The sequence below is a fragment of the Numenius arquata genome, chromosome 9, assembly GCF_964106895.1.
Source record: "Numenius arquata chromosome 9, bNumArq3.hap1.1, whole genome shotgun sequence".
NCBI lineage: Eukaryota > Metazoa > Chordata > Aves > Charadriiformes > Scolopacidae > Numenius > Numenius arquata.
Window position 1 is genome coordinate 35,171,478 of NC_133584.1, and position 16,894 is coordinate 35,188,371.

Here is a 16,894-nt window from a genome sequence, read left to right on the forward strand (position 1 = left end):
CCGATATTTTTCCCAAACTAGCAGGTTTTTTGAACGTATAGCATATTTGACTAGTATTTAATTTTAACGGACAAATCATTGCAAATATTAGTAAAACTAGGAGCAACTTGATCCACATTCCGAACAGTTTTGAAGTTTACATCCCAAATAGGGAAAGGAATAAACAAAAAAATGCATAAAAAATTAGCACAAAAGGAAGACCTCACTGGTGTTTTCCAAGTCCTCAAAACCCAACAATTTGATTTGTAGACATTTTATCACATTACACAAGATCATACCGCAAAGTCAAAAAGTGAAGGCATTAACTTCAGAAGAAACATGTGCTATCAAGATTGTACATATTAACATTGGAATTTTGATTTCTTACAGTACCAGTTTGTATTATGTTCAGTTAATATTTTAATTTGCAGATGGTTAGATCCTATAGGATGTTCTGACAAAGTATTTTCACAAAAAGCAACTTTTTGCAGTAGAGTTATATTTCAATGACAAGTCATTACATCAATTATAGGCTCAATATGGGGAAAAAGGGGCTGAACTTAAATGCAAGTATGACAAATCTACTGGAGAATCGCCACTGGACCACGAATGGAAAGTTCAGTTAGGCTATCATCGATAATTACAGGTCTTTGTAAAATAAACTCTTCAAACCCACAATAAAAGCATTCATGCTACACAGGAATATTTACACGTTCTCAAGCATTTGCTTATAGTTTTAAAATGTAATGTTCAACAAGCACTAAAACTCTAGAGCAAAACATTTTCTGAATTGTAACATTTGTTAAGATAAGAACGACATAATGACTCAATCTAGTCGATGCAAACACGAATGGAGGTGCCCCAGTCGGAGTCAGGTTTTTCAGTATCCATTATCCCCATCGCTGGGCTTTATCCAAGGGCTGTTTCAGAGGAGGAGTGCAGGAAACACAAAAGCTAACCCAACTGCGTGAGTTGGAACCCGAGCGCTGAACCTCTTATTCCCCAGTATCCAATCTCACCAGATGCACAAGCCTAGAGAGCACTAAAAAACAGAACCCACCACAACCTACGGGCCAAACTCCCACCCAGCTGCTCGCTCACTCCCCCTCCTCACCAGGACAGGGGGCAACAGGATGAGAAAGCTCACGGGTCATGATAAAGACAGGGACATTGCTTAACAATTACAACTGCAGGCAAAACAGACTCGACTCGGAGAAAATTAATGCAATTTACTGTCAATTAAAATACTCAGGTAGTGAGAAACAGACACTAACATTAAAACAATGCCTTTCCTCCCCTCTCTTTACTTTACTCCTTTGCTCCAGACTCCTCCACTTCCCACCCCGAGCAGCACAGGGGGCAGAGGGCAGGGGCAGCTATGGTCAGTCCACAACAGCTCTTCTCCACAGCTCCTACCCACTCATATTTCCCCTGCTTGGGCATGGGCTCTCTCTCGTGGGCTGCAGTACTTCAACAGAAAAAAATAAATCACAGAATCTTCATGGTTGGAAGGGACCTTTGAGATCATCGAGTCCAACCATACACACACACAAAAAAAACCCAAACCCAACCCAACAATCTCAGGCACTAGAGCATGCCCTGAAGCGCCACGTCTACACGTTTCTTGAATACCTCCAGGGATGGTGACTCCACCACCTCCCTGGGCAGGCTGTTCCAGGGCCTGACCACCCTCTCAGTAAAGTCATTCTTCCCAATATCTAATCTAAACCTCCCCTGCCCCAACTTCAGACCATTTCCTCTGGTCCTGTCATTATTCCCTTGGGAGAAGAGGCCAACACCCACCTCTCTACACCCTCCTTTCAGGGAGCTGTAGAGGGCAATGAGGTCCCCCCTCAGCCTCCTCCAAACTAAACATGCCCAGTTCCCTCAGCCTCTCCTCACAGGACTTGTTCTCCAGACCCCTCACCAGCTTGGTGGCTCTCCTCTGGACACGCTCCAGCGGCTCAATGTCCTTCCTGTAGTGAGGGGCCCAGAACTGAACACAGCACTCGAGGTGAGGCTTCACCAGTGCCCAGTACAGAGGCACCATCACTGCCCTGCTCCTGCTGGCCACGCTGTTCCTGATACAGGCCAGGATGCGGTTGGCCTTCTTGGCCACCTGGGCACACTGCTGGCTCACGTTCAGCCGGCTGTCCACCAAGACCCCCAGGTCCTTTTCTGCTGGGCAGCTTTCCAGCCACTCTTCCCCAAGCCTGTGGCGTTGCCTGGGGTTGTTGTGATCAAAATGCAGGACCCGGCAAATTGCTTCAGCGTTCAGGAACTATCCACCTGCCCCAGGGTGGGGCTCTCACGGGGGCCATGAAGATCTGCTCCAGCCTCATGGAGCTGCTCCTCTCACCTTGGTGTTCCCTGGCTGCTCCTCACTCCTTTTGGTTCCCTCCTCTTCCTCTCTCTGTGGGGTGTTTTGCCCTTTCTTAAACATATTTTCCCCCCCAAGATACCCCTCAGCTGTGCCCTGCGGGGGGGCTGGTCAGAGCCAGCTGAGCCCCAGCCTCTCCTCACAGAGCGCCCCCACCAGCACCCTGAGCACAGGTTTAGTCAAGACTACTAGAGTTATTTTAATAATAAAAAAGAGCACTTTATGTGCTCAACCTAAAACCATAATCCCTATATAAAGGGTCTTCTGATCAATCAGGCAGGAAGAGTATCAGACACTAAGTACTAAATGGTACTACAAGAAAAGCAGTTAAAAAAAAAAATAATCTAAAACACATCCTCAGAAATTAGGTCGTTTCTGGTGCGAAGGGAAGCTCACACTAAGCACTGCAGCACTTCCAGCAGATGGGAGACCTTGTCCAGCCCCAGTTCGTCACACAGGGCGGGAATTGTGGAGGCAAAAGGCTGTCCTGCAAGTCAGATGACTGCAAGCATAATATTCAGTCATATTTTCTATTATTTCGGGACACCACTGATAAAGGCCAGTCCCAGCTGATGATTTGGCAGCCTCTTCTGTCCCTTTTCAGCCTTCTCTGGAGCCATCCTCCTCTACGCAGTACCCAGTACAACACAGCTCTGAGATGGGTTTGCGGCCGAATATTCTGATTTCAAGAAATCAAAAATTAAGACAATTATCCTCAAAAGAAAGGAGATTCAATACTGCCACTAATTTCACAACCTAAGGTCACTACGTGGGTATAACTGAGATTACCAAAATGCAGCATAGCATTACTGCAGAAACGTTCCTGTATTAGTGTAAACACAGTGAAACCCTCATAAATAAAATATAATGCAATTTGAATTAATAAAGGTTAAGTTATAAAACAATTGTAGAGCTAATACTACAACTTGCCTGAACTACAGAAAATGTTTAGGCTTTCTACAGTTTAATCACCATTAATGGCACAAAGGAAATTATTTACTATCAAATGGGTCAGAGAATACAGAAAGAAGGTCCTCACAGTATTTATTTTGCACATAAAATGAACTTCTTCAGTTGCATTTGCAATTGTCAAGAAGGCTGGAATGGTACTAACTCCCCCTATTATTGAGTCTCAAGGAATAGCCACATAGTTGAGATGTCAAACTTATTTTTAGTATGAAACAAAACATATGACTGCTTGGTGGGCTTGAGTAGTAAGTGATTAAAGCATAACTCTGGCTAAACTGAATTTGTGCCAGTGTCAACATAAAACTTTTTTTTTTTTTTTAAAGTCATAGAATCACAGAATCATAGAATGGTTAGAGTTGGAAGGGACCTTAAAGATCATCAAGTAGCAACCCCCCTGCCATGGGCAGGGACACCTCCCACCAGACCAGGTTGCTCAAAGCCCCATCCAGCCTGGCCTTGAACACTTCCAGGGATGGGGCAGCCACAACTTCCCTGGGCAACCTGTTCCAGTGCCTCACCACCCTCACAGGAAAGAATTTCCTCCTAATATCTAATCTAAATCTCCCCTCTTCCAATTTAAAACCATTACCCCTTGTCCTGTCACTACACTTCCTGACAAAGAGTCCCTCTCCGGCTCTCCTGTAGGCTCCCTTCAGATATTGGAAGGCTGCTATGAGGTCTCCCCGGAGCCTTCTCTTCTCCAGGCTGAACAACCCCAGCTCTCTCAGCCTGTCTTCATAGGGGAGGTGCTCCATCCCTCTGCTCATCTTCGTGGCCCTCTGCTGGACCCGTTCCAACAGGTCCATGTCCTTCCTATGTCAATGCTTTGAATTATTTACGGTTCTCTCAAAGCTCAGTATCAACACATCAATTCACTCTCATTATATTCCTGCTTTATAACCCCGTCTAGACTCACCCTGTCGCATGCAGGATGGTGGCAACGTGAGCCGGTGACACAGTGAGCAACCTAACAAGGGTAGGTGACCACATGAACTATTCAATGCTTTGGAGTCCTAGGAAGAGTAGGTTTAGCACAAGCACACTGCCATAAAGCATTAACAGCTTCAGAGCACCTTGGAAAAGACAGAGCAGGCCTTCATCATAAAATCATTCCTGTGTAGGGATAACTCCTTCCAAAAACCTGTGCGAGTGACTCCTTGGAGTGACTCCTTAGCACCAAACAACTCCCAAGAGGGAAAACATGCATCACAGCACACATAATCAATAACACCAACACCAGGCTAACAATCCTGGAAAAATTTGGTGCTTTAACATTAATTGAACCACTAATGAGAGTTGTAAGAAAGATACCTCAAAACTGTGTACCTGAAAGACCATCTTTCCATCACCTATATTCAGGGTATTTTGTCCCTTAGAAGCTTAGAACCAGAGATATTGGCCAAAGTCAAACTACCTCATAGAATCCTAATTTTATGACCCCATGAAACAAACCCCTTCTTTAGAAACAGCATTCAAGCCTAATTTGGATTACCACACCATTAGTATCCTTAATTCTCAGCTTCTAATAAAACAAGGATTGCCCATTAGAAAGTGCTGAGAACAAAGTGTAAATAGCCAGGTGCTGCAAAAACACTAAAACGTACTCCCAAAAGCACACATAAGTAACGTTTACCAGAGTGGCAATGTTATCAAATACATTCATTAAGAGACAAATCAAATAACGAAACAGTGATGCTGTTTAAGGCTCTATTACTTCTTAATGAAGCCCGGCCATGACGCACAACTTCTGTGCAAAGTCATGAAGACCATAGTGCCTGAAATTCAGCACAGTTCTCTTGATTTCTCCTTTGCAGCAGACACATGTGCTACAAAAGCATTAGCAAGCAATACTAAACCAGCTGTACTTGCAGAACTTAAATCTGGACCAAACAGTATTTCAACAACTGCTTTTCACAGACAATACTGGGAGTGTGCCACTGTCTCATAACTTCCATTGAAATGTGCTCCTTCACTTCAGATAAAGCTGAGGAAAAAAGGGACTTGGCTAAAGAATATCCCCCTAATTTGTATGTTGTGTTTAAAAAAAAAACAACCCTTATGTACAATCCTTTCTTTGAAAGTGTATTCTTATAGTTTCACTGAAATGCAATTGGTGATTATAGTTTTATTCCACTGAAAGCTACACTCATTATCCAGCTACCAAGAGTCACGCTTCAGTTGTGCCTCTGTTTGGTGTAACAAGTTAGATTGACCTCTGCAGAAAATACGGGATTTTTGGCCTTTGTTTCCAAAAGACTCAATTTAATAATATCCCTAGCATCTCTTGGCAGTGCACTGTGCTGGCTAAAATTAGTGAAACAGCTTATTAAATGTGGTTTCACAAACTAAATTAGTAATCAAAACCCCACAACTTCAATCAGGAGCTTTGGAATAGGACAGGAATCACTAATCCTTTCTTCCTTACTCTGAAAATACGGTGAACTTTAATAAACAAAACATATCTATTAAAACTAAAAAGTAATGTAAACCTGGAACGCTGCAAGAACTTAAAACATAGCGGTTCTATAGAAGATAGTTCTCCAAGCTCGTGAGAGTGTTAAAATTTCTAAACCATGTTTAAAGAGAATAACGTAGGGAAGTATTTTACTACAAAGCAGCTATTAGTTTTACCAAAGTAGTCTGGTTTAAATGAATTATATATGATACTGTGTGTTCGTAAGAAAAAGGTGCAGATTCTTCTTCAAACTGAAAAATCAAGTAGTCTACTCATTATAGTTCCTGCTGTTTCTCAGACTTCTCAGCTACTCACAAAACAGACAAATCCCAGAAGTCATAGAATCATAGAATCATAGAATGGCTAGAGTTGGAAAGGACCTTAAAGATCATCTAGTTCCAACCCCCCTGCCGTGGGCAGGGACACCTCTCACTAGAGCAGGTTGCTTAAAGCCCCATCCAGCCTGGCCTTGAACACTTCCAGGGATGGGGCATCCACAACTTCCCTGGGCAACCTGTTCCAGTGCCTCACCACCCTCACTGTAAAGAATTTCTTCCTTATATCTAATCTAAATCTCTTCTCTTCCAATTTAAAACCATTGCCCCTTGTCCTGTCACCACTCTTCCTGACAAAGAGTCCCTCTTCAGCTCTTCTGTAGGCTCCCTTCAGGTATTGATAGGCTGTTATAAGGTCTCCCCGGAGCCTTCTCTTCTCTAGGCTGAACAACCCCAGCTCTCTCAGTCTGTCTTCATAGGAGAGGTGCTCCATCCCTCTGATCATCCTCGTGGCCCTCCGCTGGACCCGTTCCAACAGGTCCATGTCCTTTCTGTGTTGAGGACTCCAAAGCTGGACACAGTACTCCAGGAGGGGTCTCACGAGCGCAGAGTAGAGGGGCAGAATCACCTCGCGAGACCTGCTGGCCACACTTCTCCTGATGCAGCCCAGGACACGGTTGGCTCTCTGGGCTGCCAGTGCACACTGCCTGCTCATGTTGAGCTTCTCATCCATAAGCACTCCCAAGTCCTCCTCGGGGCTGCTCTCCAGCCATTCTCCACCCAACTTGTATTTGTGCCTGGGGTTGCCACGTCCCAGGTGCAGGACCCTGCACTTGGCTTGGTTGAACTTCATGCAATTTGCACGAGCCCACCTCTCCAGCCTGTCTAGGTCCCTCTGGATGGCATCCCTTCCCTCCAGCGTGTCAACTGCGCCACCGAGCTTGGTGTCATCAGCAAACTTGCTGAGGGTGCACTCTATCCCACTGTCCATGTCACCGACAAAGATGTTAAACAGTACTGGTCCCAGTACCGACCCCTGCGGAACACCACTCGTTACTGGCCACCACCTGGACATTGAGCCATTGATTGTAACCCTTTGGATGCGGCCATCCAGCCAGTTCCCTATCCACCGAGTGGTCCATCCATCGAATCCATGAGTTTCCAATTTTGAGACCAGGATGTCGTGCGGGACAGTGTCAAATGCTTTGCAGAAGTCCAGGTAAATGACGTCAGTCGCTCTGCCCTTGTCTACCAAGTCTGTGGCAGTACTGTAAAAGGCCACCAAATTTGTCAGGCACGATTTGCCCTTGGTGAAGCCATGTTGGCTGTTTCCAATCACTTCTTTATTCTCCATGTGCCTTAGCAAGGATTTCAGGAGGATCTGCTCCATGATCTTGCCAGGCACAGAGGTGAGACTGACCGGCCTGTAGTTTCCCGGGTCTTCTTTGTTTCCTTTTTTGAATATTGGAGTTATGTTCCCTTTTTTCCAGTCAGTGGGAACTTCACCAGACTGCCACGATTTCTCAAATATGATGGAGAGGGGCTTAGCAACTTCGTCCGCCAGTTCTCTCAGGACCCGTGGATGGATTTCATCAGGTCCCATGGACGAAGCTTCTCAAAAGTCAGAAGTCCACGAAGCTTCTCAAAAGTATTTGTAACAGATGCAGATAACCTGTGTACTTAGCCACATTTCTATAGAATACAGTTATAGTTTTTAAAGCCCACACAAGCGTTACCAGCTTTCAGCAAGAACATAATGCATCAAATGAAATAAGGACGTCTCTAGCTGCAGTTGTATTAAGAGTTCTAATGGAAATGTTCACGTAAGAGTATCACGATTTTCACCACACATTAGATAAGCCCACAGACTCCAGTTATACTCAAAATTAACAAATTAGAAAATTAGCATACTGGCAGCTTTTCAAAGGAATGCATTTTTACTTCACAGTTTGTTTACTAAACACTCATGGTTAACCTTGATATTCACGTAACACAGCAATATAAGGCTTTAAAAACATTTTTTAAAAAGCAATCCAAAACTGCCTTCATGTTAATCAATGCCATATTTTCTAGAACTAAAATTCTGGGCAATATACATGATCACCAACTTTTAAGCCCTCTGAAGAGTCTAATATTGTAAAATAGCAATTCCTGAATTGATCACCGAATTACTAACAGAAGAACATTCACGCTCAGTATTTACCATTGGTGTCCTAACTAGATATGATACCTTGAACATTCATAAAATGAAGTCTTTATTTTTTGCCTGACACGTTCTGACTTATCCTCATTTCAGCTCTCACTAAGAACAGAAAAAAGAAAAAACCCACAAATCACTATTTTACTTGTTTCGACAAAAAACTGTTGCAAAGCGTTGCATGAGAAAAGATTGATACAAAGATTAAAAACAGTTGCCTCTACGGAGATAACATTTTGAATGAAAAGTCGTGTTAGTTTCTATGCGGGAAACAGTTTTAAAATCCTCTAGCAGGAATTTCTTTACAATGCACATCACATGCTAAATTCCATTTAAAATTAATGAACTCCCAGCTCATAATGAACTTCTCTTAAGTGCTGTCAGCACTTTTGATGGGGTTTCTGGTATTCTCCAGGTGGAAGCAGATAAATTTAAAAATCCAAAACTTAACAATGCAACCAAAGTTGTAAAAATCAGACTTTATCAGACTTACCGCCAGTGCTTTAGATAACTTTGTTCTATAGTTATTACAAACAATCGCATCAATCTCCTTAAGCGGCACATATGCAAAGCCATCTTTAATAAACACTCTTCTGGCTCTAAATAGATCCACAGCATCTGCAAGTCCAACCTGAGAAAGAAGAAAAATCCACACCATGGAACAGTAAAATAACGCATTAACAATATTCACAACCCTAAGATTCAATATGGACCAGGAAAGCCTTAAGTCATTCTCTGTCTTTTAACCAAGCTCTATCCAGGCAAAACACAAAGACTTTTGAAATTAAATGTTGACTTTGGAATAGCTGACCATTGTTTTGGTGAGAAAATACTGTTTAGTTACAGAAAGTCATGCAACCAGGCAAAATAAGGTACTTTAAAGTTTGTCTCTATGATTGTTAGTCAAATTATGGAGCTTCGCATCATTTACTGATTTGATATTTGAAAATGGACTTCCGTTGCCTGTTTCAGACACCTTGACATATTTGATTCATGTAGGCTACATATAAAAGGTCTTGGAACCCAATCAACTTCGCTCCAAAGAAGAATCAGTGGGCTACGTCTTGCAAAAAGGATTTCAGAGTAATACAATCAGACAAAACCTAGTTTCAGCAATAGATGTTTGAGAATGTCTCCATCCCGAGTGGTCTGTCAGTCAGGGAAGTTAAGTCTTTTGTCTGGGAAACATTAAGACTGTTTTTGTGGAAGACAAGGGGTGGCAGAAGAGGACAAGAGACATTAATGGCAGTTTAAAGCTCCCTTCATTTTCCCAGTCCCTGCTTCTACCCTTATACTGACACGAAAAAGAGGAACTCTCATTAGTGTCAGTTAATTTAGATCCTTTGATTAACTGTTAGCAATAGTATTACGTAAACCTAAAATTAGTAACTCCAAGTTTAACTGAAAGAGAATGAATCCAAATCTGCCGAACTTACCAATTTCTACTTACCTTATAGAACATTTGCTCTTTAACTTTAATCATACTGAGGCCAGGGGTTGATGTATACAACTCATTTGCCAATTCATTTTTCAGGTCTTCACTAATCTAAAATCAAGAGCTTGGTTTTAGACTGCTGAAATACTTTAGAATAACACTTTTTTTTTTTTAATTAATATGAGCTAAAAAGATTACTTAATCTGTAAATATGTCAACCCTTTAGTTGACGAGGGAAAAAGGATTACATATTCAGCAAGTGATCACTAATAACTAATTCAGCAGAAACCAGCAAAACCCTAGTGGTCAATAGTGTTAAATATCCTTCCTTCCGAAGCAGTAGTGAAGATTTTAAAATATAATAATTTTAAACATTAACACAAGAACTGTAAAACACGCTTTCCAAAAGCCAACCTCTTCAAAATAAAACTTGTGACAAACCCTGCTCATATCTAGAATTACTATATGCATTAAGTATGATGACTCAAAGGCAATTAGTAAGGACTTAAACAACTTTGACAGATTTTTAACAAAAACATCAGTTTCAGCTCATCTTTAAATCTAGACTTTTTAAAAAAATGACATATCATCTTATCTTCATGGATTTATCTCTCTGCTTTTGTTGGGTTTTTTTTTTTGTTTTGTTTGGGGGTTTTTTTGGTGGTTTGTTTGGGTTTTTTTTTGGGGGGGGGGGGTGGGGGTTAAGGAGCAAGAACAGTGGTATACTTTCTGTTCTCTAAATGTTAGTGCTTTTCCAGTTCCTGAAACAGGTAAGTTAATGTTCTAACTTAACCACATAAAGTATTTAAGCCAAAATTTCTAGCTTGAAAAATCAAGGACAAGGTTACACTTCCTAATATAAAAACTTAAATACTGCATATACATAAATATATATACTATGCTTTTTGACTATTTAATAACACACCAAAATCAGCACAGAGGCCACACTTAAAATTAGCATACTGTAATGATTTTACTAGTCAACAAATCATTTTGGGGTTTCATTCAACAGAAAATAATTAACAACAAAATTTGAAATTAAATTGTTCTGCTTTAAACCATGATTAAGCTGGGGCTTTGAAACCTGAAAAAAAGTAATAAATTATCACACACTAGAGACACCCAGACTCCAAACGCAAGATAAAAAAGGCACTGGGTGTCCTTCCTCTCCATGGAAAAGGATGGCCATAAGCCGTTCGGTTTCTTCTCTGAACGGGGCAGAATATCTCATTCGTTGAACAACACTCCTATGAAGTTAAATGGGCGTTTAAACAAAACTTTTTTCCTACTTCTCAGTTAAAAAAAAAATAAAATGAGAAAATGAAACAAAACACCTTTCTTGGAAGTCACAGGAAGGACCTTTTCATTTCAAACTTGGAGAAGTAGCTCAGGAAATCCCCTCTATGAAAGTGATTTGATAGATGCATATGAAGTGGCCGAGGCAGCTATATATACAAGGCTTACGGTTACTCTGTCCGCACCTCAATGTACTCTGTAGTACTCTCTCAGGAAAATCCGCTTTAAAAAAAATAATAATAAAGCTGCCAGCAAGGCAGAAGAATATAACTTCGAAGACAGAGGAAATACACAGTAGCATTACATTTCTGCATGTGAAAATCTAATGCTCAAGGAAAAACAGCCTTTAAGGAAACCATTTTTCTTTAACAGAGGAGCTGTATCAAAACGATTAAATGTCTTTGTGTAAATGATACAAGAAAACATTTTCTATAAAATACTCTCACTAACAATCTTATACTTGTTAGTCTTTGAAAGATTCCTGCTTTTCAAATGTGACACCCTGGAACTATATACAAATTTCACATAGTGCTATCAAAACCCTGCTTCTCCTTCCAGATGATATATTTCTTGTTAAAATAAGTATAAATCTTAACTCACCACATCAGCCCGCAATCTTGCCTTTCCCCTAGTATAGACCAAAGTTTTAATTTTCATTCCAGAATAGTGACTCCCATTTTTCAAATTTAACAGTTTCATGCTTTCTCAGTAGACATTGCTTAAGAAAGCCCAGTTTACCATGTCAGTGAAACTGTCTTTGAATAAAGATAATACAACATATTGTATAGCTATAGTGGTTACAATTGCATTATTTCTTCTAGAATATCTCACTAAAAAAAAGAACAAACAAAAAAAAACCCACACACATATCAAACCAAGCCAAGGATAGTTTTTTTTACAGAAAACCATTAAAACAGTCCAGTGACTGTTTTACAGACAGGCTTGCAATACTGGGGGGGAGAACGAGAAGAGGGAAAGGCAAGGATTCCTTGCTTATTTGATTTTCGAAAAACAAAAGCATTTTATTCAGTATTAATTTCAAGCGGTGTTTTTTAATCTTTCAATATACACATAAAATAATTATACTGACTCCAAACTTCCCCAGCTGTCTAGATCCTTCTTTATCAGTAATTTGACCATATCAACCTTGTACAGATGTAAAGTCACAGTGTTTTTTATATTTTTTTGCATCTTACTAGCAAACAATTTACTACTGTTGAGGTAAAAGCAATCCTGGTGAAACCTCCAGAAAAATAGGTTAATGGGCCACAACTAAAGATTTGTATAAGACTGTGGACAGTGTTACCAAAAAGATGGTTTCATCAGAACTTGTATTTTTTAAACAAGCACAAATATTATTGCAAAACAATATTTATCATATAAATAAATAACACTTATAAAGCTGTTAAATAATTTACTTCTTACAGACTCGGAGTATCCTACAGGTTAGGCAAACCTTCAGCAACCCTACAGACACTTTGCTCCTTGCCTTCTCACCAAATTCATGCTGCCTTCTTGTTTTCAGCTAATGGAGAGAGAGGAAGAAGAAACAAGGATATCCCTAGCTTCTAACTAAAGCTAGGAGATGACTCCAGAACGCGCTTAAAAATAGAACTTGCTTCCCTAAAGACTGAAACATTAAAAATAACCTTGCGTCAGCATTAAGGATTTCCCCTTTTTCACATAAAATTGTGTAAAATGGACTGAAGATGCAATGCAATGAAAACAAGCTCCTTACAGTCTTAAACTCAGACTCAAGCTTTCAGTTAGGTCATGCCTGTAGCTCCGTATACAGAGCAGCATGAAACACGTATCCTAATTTTTCTTGGTTCATTGAAGCTGGAAAAAGCTTTGGGTTGTTTTTTTTTTTCTTTTTTTTCCTTTTAATAAGAACACTACAGTTTGTACATTTAATAATTTCATCTCTAAAACGGCACCCGCAAGAACACATTCCGGTAATCATTAAAAAATTAGAGGCAATTAAATGCAGCTTTTAGAATTCTAATCAAGATCGGCAAGACAAACAAACCGCTTAACTTTTGACAGCACTCCGTGATGTTCGCCAGATGAAACACTGTGATGTTCAAAAGATTTAAAAAAAAAAATAATAAACAGAATTCTTCTGAGGGCATCAATCATCCGGTGCTCATCTGACGCTCCACACTGAACTGATTCAACCCACCCCGCAGAAACCAATTTACTAGTTTTGCCCAGTTAGTTTGTTGCCAGCTTATTAAAACCGAATCTGCTTATCACCATGTCAGTCTTTGCTTTGCACAAGCAAATAATACCACAGGAAAAGGATCTTCCCTTTTCGGCGACAGTGGGTCACCTATCATAGCTTGAAATAATTCAACACTTCATTGTAAGCTTTTGAGACGTAGGAAAATTAGAAAAATCAAGACGTAAAAAGGGAAGGCACGAGAGGTAAGGAAGGAAGCAAGGATTTGGGACAAGTTGCACTATTTCCAGTTTTCTTGCTTTCTACGTGCAGTTTATTCATTGATTTTTAATCACAGAATTGTCCTGCAAACAAAAAGACACATACATTTAGATTAAAATATGAATAATTTAATATGTAAGGCTTGGTTAAACAAACACTGGCAGTGAGGCAGCCCAAAAACTTCAAAATAAATTTGATGTCCCTGCTCTGGTTTAATGAAGAGACAAAGATGCATGCACACATTACACTACTACACACGCACAACTATTTAATTTTGCTGTTTCTAAGTCTCCCAGTAAAGAATGGCAACTCAAAGCTCAAGCCCTTTCCTTTTCCAAGGCTCAGCTTCAGGTGTTTACACGTACACATCACTGGTGTCCTTAGAAAGTGACCTTTTTAAAACTCACTTTTAGTCACCGAGAAGCTGGTACTCAACCAGCAACAACACCCTTCCCAAAAAGAGTTGGCATCAGTCTCAATTCTTGCCTATACTGCAATTCTAAGTACGAAACAGACAAAACGATCATTTCCTCAACGAAACGAAGAAGTCAACCTTATCCATTGCCACACATCACAGTACAAACTAACACCAAAGTATTAACCTAGATACCATTAAATTTAAGAACATAAATTTAAAGTGTATTCAGCCGGTTAATGAATAGTAGCTTGATTAGCAAAGGTCACCATTCCCAGCTGTCCTACCAGAAGTATGAAGAGCCTTAAATAAAACATTCCAGAGGCTCACAAATCTGTTGTTCACAAATCTGATGATAACGTTTCTTACAGATACGAATTCCATTTTGGCCAGGCACAAATGAATTCAGAAAAAAATAATAATTATTATTTTCCATGGTACTATGACTTAACTATTTTAGGACAAGTTCAGGTTGCTGGCATTCCTAAAAATATAAAGGGCTGCCCTTAGAATTATTATGCATTTTTATCCATCCACTGAAATGTTGTTAAGACTTTTTTTAAGTCAGGAGTGGGCACAGAAAGTACATTTTATGGATCTTCCTCAACTATGCAGCTAATTCATAGTTACCACAATCACAGAGAAACTCAGTGACATAGGTCCAGTTAACTACATTTCTGACAAACATTTCCCTGCATCCATGAAAAGGAAAGCTGAATAAAACAACTACTACGGATTACTCTAGAAACACCACCACATACCTATTAGCATCACCTATGATTGAAGAGCTAACGGAAAATCCTTATCAGAAATACAGCAACAAGTTAACAAGTGTTCTGCCATTTACAAACCAGGATGCTAACGTCAGGCTCAATTTTACAGAGACTTGTTAATAGATGTTTCTCTAGAGTCAATCACAGGATTAGCAGGGAACAGTCTTTGCAGAGGGTTTTATGAAGCTTACATCCAAAACAGTAGCTAGTAAATTCCACTTGCAGTATAATTACATCCTGCACAAGCTATCCTACCAGCTTTTATGCTGCTCTACTAAGGAGCAATATAAACATTTCCAAAGTTACTGCATTCGCTGATATGTGAAGAATAAATTAATTTTGGAAACATTCTTAACCTCAACCACTACAAAAGAACTTAACACCTTGATTATCCAAAGCAGGATCCTCCTTGTGTTCCTTCATCATTTCCAAGCCATTAGATAAATGGCAATAAGGCACAACCTGATCAACTACTGAGTGATACAGCACGTTATCACAAGCTGAAGACCATGGTGTAGAAGATAACTATTCTCCACTGCGTTTCTGGTACAGCTGCTATTTGAAATTACTTTAGAAATCCAGGGTTACAGAAGAACCTCTGCCTCAGGATTCAGACTGTATCCCAATTGTTGTCCGGTTGTTTTCAGATTAGGAGGAATAATGTTTTTATTCATCACTCCATTTTTATTGCAGCCTTTTTTGCAATTTATATTTCAAAGCAGATAATTTTTTCAAAGCAGGAAGAGTACATACTTAAAACCAGAAAGAGCATGTATAGTACCCAGTACAGAAGTATTCAACCTTACAGTGGACTCTAAAGGTCCTATTTAACTCAGATGATGAGCCACACAAAGCTGTTTAGTAAGGATCACTGTGCTCTAGGGCACTAATGGGGGCACAAGCAACTGTACAGTTTGCATTTTAGTTTGACTTCACTTTCACGAGTCAATTTTAAGCAATAAAAGCTATCTTCTAAGGGTCCATTTAGATTTCTGCAGATAATCAGCATCTGTTTCTAATCAAACTGAGATGATTACCAAATTAAAACTTTTAATTAGCATCTTTTACAATTTACAGTTTAGCATCAACTTTTAATTTTGCATCATTTACAAACTGTTGTTCATTATGTTTATGAAGGTGAAAAGAGACATCCCCAGTAGCTATATATTCTTCAATCACTTTTATTACTTAATTCCACAATTTTATAGATCACCACCAACACCATATGTGCAAATACATACATACAACTAGAATTACTGCAGCAAAATGCTAGTTTTCTCCATGGCTAATAAAAGTCATGCTTATGGTTCAAGTGATAAGGGGAACTAACACTCAAGGGTTAATAGTAGAGCCATCGCTTGGCTTAAGCTGTGTATCTATAACCTTAATATAACCTTAAGCCATTGCGTAAGGTGTTTAGGCAAAGAAAGGATGTGTTGAAACCATACAGTGGTCACATCGGCCTCGCAGGGAGATAAGGGAACAATTTGTATTCAAAGAAGGAACCCAGTTGTCTTGACAGTGCGATCATCTGGTTTCCCAGTCCCGTGGCCTGGAGCAGCACATTAACATTAAAGGCGAGAGGTACACAGCGAGGAAGACATAGGGCCTTCATCCCCGAGACCCCGGCCCACGACCACCAGGAGGCACTGCGCCTGCGCAGCTGGGAGGAGTTAAAGGCGGAGACCGTGGAAATGATTTCTGGGAACTCATTGTAATAAAGACCACCTTTTCGGGGAAAGGTTATGGATATCTATAGGCGCCCCTTGAATATGTAAGGTTTGGTTGTATAAATCCTAAGCTAACTGCCGCAGTGGGTGCACACGATTGTGGTGGGGCGACCCCCGGTGCTGCCCGGCACCGAATAAACATACCTACCCTACAACCTCACAGGCTGTGGAGCCTGCTCTCCGCACGTCACAAGGATCCATTAGAGAAGGGTAAATAAAGACCCCTCCTCATCCATCCTGCCAGAGCACAAAATAAGTAGCAAGTGCATGTTCTCCCCTCTTACCAGCCAACGCTTCTCCCTCTTAAGATTTATGAGATGTGTCTATATTCTCCCGTGAATAAAGCTTTATTTTAAAAGTCTGTAAGAGAATACTAAAACTCACTTTAAGCCTCCATCTTTTAATCAAACCTCACCCCATCTACCCATCCCTCAATGTTAGCTCACTGGAATACTCAGGTTGCTTTGCAACCAACCCCAATATTTTGGGTGGCAGCCAGTCAGTAAGAGACTGCTGTGTAAAAGACATTTCTTTGCAAACAGACCTG

The 16,894-nt window shown here is 40.4% G+C and overlaps 1 protein-coding gene across 1 annotated transcript in view; it reads right to left on the reverse strand.

The window, feature by feature from the left end:
• Positions 1 to 16,894, reverse strand: part of PRIM2 (DNA primase subunit 2) — a 127,549-nt gene that overhangs the window by 91,321 nt on the left and 19,334 nt on the right. The window contains exons 5-6 of the mRNA XM_074153768.1: positions 9,706 to 9,801; positions 8,749 to 8,886 (exon numbers count right to left, since the gene is read on the reverse strand). Of these exons, the coding sequence (XP_074009869.1) occupies positions 8,749 to 8,886; positions 9,706 to 9,801 (234 nt within the window). The remainder of the gene's footprint in view (positions 1 to 8,748; positions 8,887 to 9,705; positions 9,802 to 16,894) is intronic.